Source organism: Chiloscyllium plagiosum, unplaced genomic scaffold, assembly GCF_037043375.1.
Source record: "Chiloscyllium plagiosum isolate Xiang-an unplaced genomic scaffold, Cpla_swu_hap1 HiC_scaffold_1, whole genome shotgun sequence".
Taxonomy (NCBI): Eukaryota; Metazoa; Chordata; class Chondrichthyes; order Orectolobiformes; family Hemiscylliidae; genus Chiloscyllium; species Chiloscyllium plagiosum.
In genome coordinates this window covers 130,565,391-130,575,358 of record NW_028270139.1, presented here as the reverse complement: position 1 = coordinate 130,575,358, position 9,968 = coordinate 130,565,391, and the positions used below count along the sequence as shown (strand labels likewise).

Genomic DNA, 9,968 nt, shown 5'->3' with positions numbered 1-9,968 from the left:
TGTTCTCATGGTTTATGACTGTGTAAGACTGCAAGACTGAGATAGATAAATTCTTGAGTATCAAGGGGATCAGGGTTACAGGGAGAAAACAGGAAAATGGTGTTGAGAAACTTATCAGCAATGACGAATGGCAGAGCAGACTTTCGCGAAGTGTCACCATGCTGTGGTGCACCTTTTTAGTATAGAAGGTATCATCTAAACACAAAAGCAAATTTTTCTAGTTCAAAATTTTAATTACCTAAAATTACAATAATAACTTGAGTAATATACAATACACTTCGTCATAAAGCACAATTCAAATTGTCATTACAAATCAAACAAAACTACAGTATATGTTCACAGATAGCAACAATAATTCTAACATGTTTCATTGAGCTTAGGGTTTAGACAATTTTCCCTCCTCCAGGGATGAATCTTATCACTGCTGGTATAAGGTTGAGAAAGAGCATCCTGAAGCTTTTTCTGGTAAGCTTCCTCTTCCAGCTTTCCTGCTTCCACCTCACGCTGTTCTTCTGCCTTCTTTTTCTCAGCCTGATGCTTTTGGTACTTTATTTGTGCCAGAATGTCCTGCTGATGTGTCTTCTTTGCTTGCTTATCTCTATGAGCAGGAAAAGTAATCATGTATGTTACCATTAGAGAGCCATTCATTAATTGTTTGTTTCTGATAGATAGTAAAGAGTAATAAAAATCTGCACCATTTGAAATAGCTGGTAAAATGAGAAGTAAAGCCAACTGAGGAGCAAATGTGTGGTACACCTGGGGATAGGTTCAAAACAGATTTGTATCCTGGATGACTGAAGGCCTGGCCACGAAAATCCGAGTTTTATGTATTAAGTCAGTCCTTTTATGAATACTGTTTAATAGATCCTTCTAGGGGAGAATGGTTCACAAGTGGAATGAACTATGAAGGTGGTGGATATGGGTACACTAACAACTTTTGAAGACATTTGGATAAGTTCATGAACACAAAAGGTTTTGGAGGGATGTAGGCCAAGCACAGGCGGTGGGACTAGTTTAGTTTGGGGTTATGATCGGCAGGGACTGTTTGAACTAATGGGTCTGTTTTCATGGTGTATAATTGGAGGGGTAGCCCTTTCTTAGGTCTCACTGAAAAGGAGGGAGAAAGTAAAGCATGCAAGCAAACCAGCATGATTATATGCAAAAAAGGGAAGCAAAGTCGGGAGAACTCATAACAGGGATGAAAGAAAATTATAGAAATATATATTGTGTTCCCTTTGGAGAGAAGAAAACTAAGAGGAGATCTAATAGCGATTTTCAAAATTGTGAGTGTACTGGATAGAGTGGATAGGGAAATTATTCCTGCTCATAAACGGAACAAGAACAAGAAGGCATAGATTTAAAGTGTCACATGTGATATGAGCATTTTCTTTTTCACACAGCCAGTAGTTAGGATATGGAATGCAATACTTGGAACTGAGCTGGAAACAGGCTCAACTGAGACATTCACTCATGGATATAAGGAATATGCAAGGATATAAGGAATCAGCGGGAGATTGGCACTCAGTAATGATGCTCATTTGAAGAGTGGTGCAGACACAACTGGCTACACTACAACAATTCTGTGAAGAACGAAAGTGAGTCCAAGTCATTTGGAGCCTGATATGATCAATTGGGCCAATGAGCTGAGGAGTGGCAGATGAAGATTAATTTGGATAAATGCGAGGTGGTGCATTTCGGTAAAACAAACAAAGGTAGGACTTATACAGTTAATGGTAGGGCCCTGGGTAGTGTTGTCAAACAGAGAGACCTAGGATTTCAGGTACATAATTCTTTGAAAGTTACATCGTTAGTAAACAGGGTGGTTACAAGGTGTTTAGAATACTTGCCATCATTGCTCAGACCAATGACTATAGGAGTTGGGTAGTCATGTTGAAGTTATATTGGAAGTTGGTGAAGCCATTTTTGGAGTGCTTTGTAACCCTGGTCACCCTGCTATACAGAGGATATTATTAAATTGGAGGGTTCAGAAAAGATTTACCAGGAAGTTGCCAGGATTGAAAGGTTTGAGTTATAAGGAGAGGCTGGATAAGCTGGGACTTTGTTCACTGGAGCAGAGGAGGTTGAGGGATGACCTTTTGAGATTTATAAAATCTTGATGGGCATAGATATCCTGAATAGCAAAGATCTTTTCCCTAGGATGAGGGGTTCAAAAGTAGGAGGCATATTTTTAAGGTGAGAGGAGAAGGATTTAAAAGGGATCTGAGGGGCAACACTTTCACACAAAGATCAGTATGTATGTGGAATAAACTGCCAGAGGAAGTGATACAGTTACAACATTTAAAAGGCATTTGAAAAGGTACATGAATAGGAAAACTTTAGAGGGATATGGACCAAAAGCAGGGAAATGGGTCTCGTATAGACTGAGAAGTATGGTCGGCATAGACGAGTTGGACAAAGGGTCTCTTTCCATGTTTATGACTCTATGATCAATCTTCATGTACCACACTCGAAGAAAATATGCTCAGAAGATCCAGTGGTTACAGTAGGATTGTTTGAGCATATTCATGGCCCACTGCAGTGGGACCCGAACCATCATGAATAGCTTCCTGAGTTGGCAGGATCAGTGAGCAGGCATTTCATTTGCATTTGCAGAAAAATCTGTGCTCCTTGCCCTAAAGATGTGAGGTTGCGATGGTGGGGGTGATGGCGAGGATGGGAGTGACCTTCAGTATGAAGCTCAATGAAGCCCATTTGTACTAATCTGGAAACTGAGTGAGTCAATTGAGAGAGATGAACCAGGGAAGTTATTACTTCTAACCAAGCAATTGCTCTCTGCAGTGGAATGCTCTGTCAACATCATTTTTAAAGCAGGTAGAAGTTCTAACCCTTTATGATGCCATTTGCAATAACCAGAATTAACAGGGTTTAGATTAGATTAGATTCCCTATAGTGTGAAAACAGGCCCTTCAGCCCAACAAGTCCACACTGACCCTCCAAAGAGTAACCCACCCAGATCCATTTCCCTCTGACTAATGCACCTAACACTTTGGGCAATTTAGCATGGCCAATTCACCTATCCTGCACATCTTTGGACTGTGTGAGGAAACCCACGCAGACACGGGGAGAATGTGCAAACTCCACACAGACAGTCGCCCAAGGCTGGAATCGAACCTGGGTCCCTGGTGCTGTGAGGCAGCAGTGCTAACCACTGAGCCACCGTGTTGCCCCTCTTGTACAGTCTGGTGAGTTCTTTCATAGTACTACAGGAGTACGTTAGATCCTCAAGCAAACATGGACACATCTTGTCAACTGAAACACTTCCTCGGTCAGTGAGATTTCACCCACTAGAAGTAACTTAGCACCATCTGCTGATCATTCAGTTGCATTGCTCTTATTTTTAATTGTTACAGGAAATTATTATTAATCTAGTTAAAAAACTTGTTGAACTTTCCATTCTCTCCATTTAGCAGTTTATCTAACCTTTGGTGCACCTTTATTGGTTTGGATTATGTCTCACAGTTATGCATGCATTTAATCGACCCTGACCTGCTACAAACTCTCCAACATAGCTTCCAATTCACTCTGAGTAATCAGTCATACATGACATCTAGTGACATGCCGTAACTATCTCTCATTATTCTCGTTAAACTCCCCAACCTATAGCAACATCCCAGGACTGACTGCATGAACTGTAGGACAGGTCATCTGTTTGACCTTGTTACAATGTCAGTTGCAGTATCTAATGCTTGCTAGTGGATAGTGGGCTCAGAAAAAGTCAAAGTTCACAAAGATTCTAATGAAATCTCAATTTAAAGCTCATAAACATAGCTTCAATTGAAACCTATTATAATGTAGAAAATAACTTTTTATTGATAGAAGCCATCTCAATGGTGTATCAATTATACAAAGCTGTTTGAATTCACTCAGCAGTCAGATTGAATCTAACAAATGTTTAATCCTGAGGTGAGCTTCAAACCTCCCGTCTGCTCTGTTCAGAACTCTGTTCATTCCATCTCAATACATTTCTCATGTACACTGAAAAGACATGGACTCCAGGACAGTTGTCTGACTGACCATGGCCCACCCCCTGAACTGGAATTACCTTGGTTAACATAGACATAGATGTGGTGTAGATATAGACATAGACAAAGTGGTGGTAACCCCTGGCTGAGTGGAGTACCTCCTGACCCGTGACTGTTTGATTGAAGCAAATGCAGTGTGTTTGTCACATAGGCTGGTGGCACATTTTGTAGATGTGACGTTGGCATTGCACAGTACAGCGACATGCCTACACCTTTGATTGTTTAATGCTCCAAGCCATGACAAGCTGCTTGTCTCTCCCTCTGCACTAAGAAAAATGCAATCTCCAGAAAAAAGCTGCCTCCTTGTAAATACAAAATGAATACTATAAAAAATAGAGTGTTAAGATCTATCATGGGCATATGAATGAGATGCATGTAAAGCGACCTGGCAGAAACGTGTGAGTTGAAGGTGTCCATGAGCTCCAAAGTGAGGGTATGGACCGACTGAAGTGGTGTGTGTGTTAGACATGATGATGTAGTCAGGCTGGTGGTTAGTCGATACCGATTTGTGTGGATGAAGGTGGAGGAGGACAATGTCTATAGAGCAAGTAGGGACATTGTGATGAAAACTGAGTTGGATGAAGACTTGGAGGAGCAAGCAATGAGCTTTTCCTTCCAGGTCACCATTCTGACTTTCACGCTGGAAATTGGAGCTATCTAGTTTTTTGGGGAAGGATAGAAGAATTAGAAGCTGCATCAAAATTAGGGGAATTGGGCTATTATAGAGATGGAATTGTATGGAACTAAGGTAGGAGCTGATCATTAGTGACATTTGGGAGTCATTGTTTAAATATTAACTAGAAAATTTGAATTTTTTTCCCAACCTTAACATTATGATTTTTTTTTCATTTTCACTGTATTTTCGCAGCTTTCTCGCAAATCTTCATGCTGCACAAGATAGAGATCATTTCCACCATCTTTGTTTTTTCATAACCACTGGGTGGGAACCCACAGACAAAATGCAATCAGGATTCTAGGGGGGATCTCTCATTCAAAATGCCTGATCAAGTGACCCAGCATTGTGAATGGAGAGTCCTCAGGAGCCAACCCTTTATCTTTTCTTTTGAGTCCCTCTGCTCACTAGTAAGTGAATCTCTCGGTGACCCCCATTCCACCCTCACTCATCTCTGGCCCAAATCCCTCAACTGTTACTAGGTGTATTACTGGCAGTAGCCACTAATCCCAGTGGATCGGCAGCCAAATGGAAACTTCTGACCTTGAACAGTAGCTCTAAATGGGTTGGATTTCCATCACCTTGAATCCAAAATTCAGGAAAGAAAATTCTGGTAAACTCCTGCCTGTTCTACAGCCAATGGTTGAGACCTTTATCGCCAACATTAAATTCTGTCATCTGAGACAGCTTTGGAGGAGTTGGGAGGAGCACTGCATCACATAATAATATCCAGAGGTTCTTTACAGGACATCAGATGACACCAAACCCTAAGGCAGAGAATTTACAAGAGTTTATGTTATGGTGAAACATAATGAGTAAACATTTAGTGGTGGGAAGAGATGTGACAATATCAGTGGAATTTAGATAAAGGTACCAGAATGGAGGGCCTCAGTATTTGGAGGGAAGTGGGGAGGGAACAGGGCAGCTCACTTCTGGCAAAGATTGATAGTCACTTGCCAGGAGGGAAATTCAGCAGTAAAACGTCATGACTAGGGATTCTTGGGGATGGTTAAGAGCAAAAGGAGGTCCAAGGAACATTCATTTTGTGATGCAAAAATTTGAATTTAATAAAAATCTGAAATTAGAGAACTGGCTTTATGCTAACCATGTAAAAACCCACTAAAGGAAGAAAATCTGCTGTCCTTACCTGGTCTGGTAGATATGTGACTCTGGAATCAAGGTCATGTGGTTGACTCTTAACTGTCTTCTGGGCAATTAGGGTTAGCCAGTGGCATATATATTCCATGAATGAATAAGAAAAAAGTTCTAGTGTAATTATGCTGAAGGGATTTCCGTAGCGATTTATGTGAGGTAGAGATGTAGGTAAGAAATGTCTTGAGATGGAATGAACAGAGTTCTGAACAGAGCAGATGGGAGGTTTGAAGCTCAGCTCAGGATCAAACTTGTGTTAGATTCAATCTGACTGCTAAGTGAATCCAAACAGCTTTGTATAATTGATACACCATTGAGGTGGTTTCTATCTAGAAACAATTTTCTACATTATAATAGGTTTCAACAGTCAGTTGAAGCTATGTTTTATGAGCTTTAAATTGAGATTTCATTAGAATCTTTGTGAACTTTGACTTTTTCTGAGCCCACTATCCACTAACAACCATTATATACTGCAATTCACATTGCAACAAGATGACTTTGATATTCTCTTATAATCCACACCATCTATATCCTGCAACTGTGTACCTGGCCAGTTTTTCATCTTCCACCTTTTTCTGCTCTTCAATGGTTTGAATAATTTTGGCTCTTTCCTCTGCCATCTGTTGCGGGGTCTTTGTATTTTTCTCCACTGAAAATAGAAATCAAACATTTGTAACCATACATTTTCCATCATTTTGAAATCATGAGGCAGTGATGGTTTTGCTGAGAGAACTAGGAAAGACGTTAGGAAAATGAAATGCTGCAATTATACAAGGTTCTGGTGACACCCCCTCTGACGTGTTGTGAGCAATTAAGCAAAGGTATTATTTTAATGGAGGCAGTTCAGAGGAGGTTTACCAGGATGATCCCCAGTATAGAAGGATTATCTAATGAACGAACATTTATCTAGTTTGGAATCTACTTATTGGAATTTAGAAGAATGACAGGTTAGCTCATGAAACATGTTGGATTCTTAAATTGCCAGACAGGGTAATGTTGAGAGGATGTTTCCCTTCATGGAGAGTCTAGGACCAAAAGGTATAGCCTCAGAATTAGAGGCACCAATGTACGATTGAGATGAGGAGGAATTTCTCCTCTCAGAAGTTGGAGAATATTTGGAACTCCTTGCCACAGAGAGCTATGGGGTCTGATTCCTTGTGTATATTTAAGGCTGAGATAGATAGGTTCTTGATCCACAAGGGAACCATGGGTTACAGGGAAAGGGTAGGAAAGGGGACATGAGGAACATCAGATCACCAATGATCCAATATAATGGCGGAGCAGGCCCGAGAGGCCGAATGGCCTACTCCTGTTCCTATTTCTCATGGTCTTATGAACTTGTACTTTCCAGCAAACACATTGTCAGGAAGATCAGTGACAGAGATGAATGAGACAAATACTTTGCTAGGACCCTTTGAAAAAGAGAGAGGAATGGAATCTCAGAACTACAGAATTTTTACAGCACAAAAGGAGACAATTCAGTCCATCGTGGTCTGCCAGATCTCCAAAACAGGCTAATGTTATTCCCCAACTTCTCTGTGTAATCTTGCACATTCTTCACCTTCAGATAAACATCCAATTCTCTCTTGAATATCTCACTTGAAGCACAAACACAGGCAATGCATTCCAGACCTTAATCACTCGCTGTTTCCGCATGTCTTCTTGCTATTTCTTTGGCAATTTCTTGAATCTGTGCCTTTCTTTTCTCAATCCTTCCACCAGTGGGAACATGTTCTTCCTATCTATTTTGTCCAGATACTTCTTGATTTTGAAAAGTTCTATTAAATCTCCCAAGGAAAATCATCCAACTTCTCCAAAAATAATCTAATTACTTTAATCTCCTCATCCCTGAAACCATTTGCAAGAACCTTTTCTATTGTCACATATCTTCACATTCTCCTGAAATGTACAGTCATACATGGAAAAGACCCTTCAGTCCAACCAGTCTATCCTGACCACATTCCCAAACTAACAATCTGGCTAGGCGGGTGAATAGCTGTTCATGGAGACTGTTAGTGACTAACAATAGGTACTGTGTAATGGCAGACTGTGTGATAACAAGGCCTGGTTTATGGGGTAGGGGGCTAGGACATGGGAAAGTTGTTATCACATAGTCTGTCAGTACCCACTATCTATTGTTAGTCACTAACAGTCTCCATTAACAGCTATGCACCCTCTTTATCCACTCCTTTGTCTTTCCAACTGTTATTTTCTCTCTTTGGGCTCTATCCCCACCTATCATTTACTCCTTACCCTCTCCCCTGACCCTATATTTTGAATATAAACTGACATCTTCCTAGCTACCATTATTCTGAGGAAGGGTCAATGGACCTGAAATATTAACTCTGATTTATCTTCACAGATGCTGCCAGACATACTGAGCTCTTCCAGCAACCGGTTTTTGTTTCTGTTTTTAGATGTCCATTAGAGGGCCAGTCACCACATTTTATAAAGATCTCTTTCCCAAAAATGTCACATCATGGTTTATTGGCCATAATATTAAGCCTTATGACAGGTAAGAGCAGGCTGGGAACAGCTTAAAAATTAAAAGATGGTCAGTACTACCCTAATCAATACTACCATAAGTGTCCCAGTGTGGAAAGATGAAACACATCATTCACACAGGTAAATTGGACATCCACAATGGAAATATCAGTCTAATTCATAATTAAGGCAAAAAGTATGGTGCTGGAAAAGCACGGCCGGTCAGGCAGCATCCAACAGCAGGAGAGTCAATGTTTCAAGCATAAGCTCTTCATCAGGAATGTCAAAACATTGACTCTCCTGCTCCTTGGATGCTGCCTGACCAGCTGTGCTTTTCCAACACCACACTTTTGACTCTGATCTCCAGCATCTGCAGTCCTTGCTTTCTCCTGATTCATATTTAACACTGCCTATAATGTGTTCTCAGTGTTATGCAGAGAAAGTAAGAGGAGTCAATCCTACAAGGTCAGTGCAGATTACAGCAAACTACCCTGCCCTCCCTGTCCTTATCATGTCACAATTGGTAATCAACATGCTCACCAGACCAAGCACAGATATTCATTCTTCACATAAGATTTCAATAATCATTTGACTAGGAAGAAGGCATCAAGGAATAAAGAGAAATTACAGGGATTTGTTAGGTGTTAGGTTTTTTTTAAGATTGCCCAGCTTGTTTTCCTGACAGAAAAGAAAATTATACCTATAATTTAATAAATGAACTTTAAAATCAAAATCACTGGGGGAAGACTAAACAAATTACTTACAATGTTCCTGAATCTGAAGCTTGCGTGTTTCCATTACTTCCTTCTTGAGGTGATCTAGAGCCTCTTTCTTTAGACGCACCTGCTCATTGCGTTTGGCCCAAGTTTTCTCTACATCCTTCTCAATTAGCCGGTTTGTTTCCTCTTCTTGACGTTTTTCATCATCTGCTTTCTGAGCCAAATATTTTCGATAGATTTGCACTTCTCTCTGGAGATCCAGCTAAGGAAAGAAATGATCCTTTTAAATTAACAGAATTGTGAATAAGTTTAAATCTTTCCCCTTGCTCACCGATGCTTCACAAACAAGAGGACATTAGCACTTGTGCAATATTAGATGTAGATGAATCTTACTAAAGTCACGGTGAGATATCTTTCTCATATAAAGCTTGACATTGGATAGCACCTAAATGATGAGAACATCAGGTTGCACTGCAGCTGGAGTGACAGACAGCATGTCAAATCAGCCAGTAAGGGCTTTTATGGCACAGTGGTAGAGTCCCTACCTCTAATCCAGGAGGTACAGGTTCAAATCCCATCTGCTCCAGAGGTGTATAATGACATCTCTGAATAAGTGGATTAGAAAACATAGGAAGCGTTGGATGAAAGGTAATTAGGGGTAGAAAGAAATGTGGAGTAATCAGATCAGCGATGAGCTATGAATAGTGGACAGGCTCAGGAAGTCAAGTGGCCTACTTCTACTCTTAATCTGAATGTTCATACATTCATATTTAAGTCAAACATGTAAAGGAATGAAATAAACTAGAAGGAGATATTAATTTTGAATGGAACCAAAATTATATCAAAGTAGTACAAGGTATCTAGTATTCAGAATTGTTTAATAAGTGAAGAATAAAA

General features: G+C 40.3%; 1 protein-coding gene across 1 annotated transcript in view; it reads right to left on the bottom strand.

The window, feature by feature from the left end:
- Nucleotides 1-208: 208 nt before the first annotated feature.
- Nucleotides 209-9,968, bottom strand: part of cfap53 (cilia and flagella associated protein 53) — a 46,332-nt gene continuing 36,572 nt past the window's right edge. The window contains exons 6-8 of the mRNA XM_043701200.2: nucleotides 9,117-9,333; nucleotides 6,415-6,517; nucleotides 209-598 (exon numbers count right to left, since the gene is read on the bottom strand). Coding sequence (XP_043557135.2) covers nucleotides 358-598; nucleotides 6,415-6,517; nucleotides 9,117-9,333 — 561 coding nt within the window. The 3' untranslated portion in view covers nucleotides 209-357. The remainder of the gene's footprint in view (nucleotides 599-6,414; nucleotides 6,518-9,116; nucleotides 9,334-9,968) is intronic.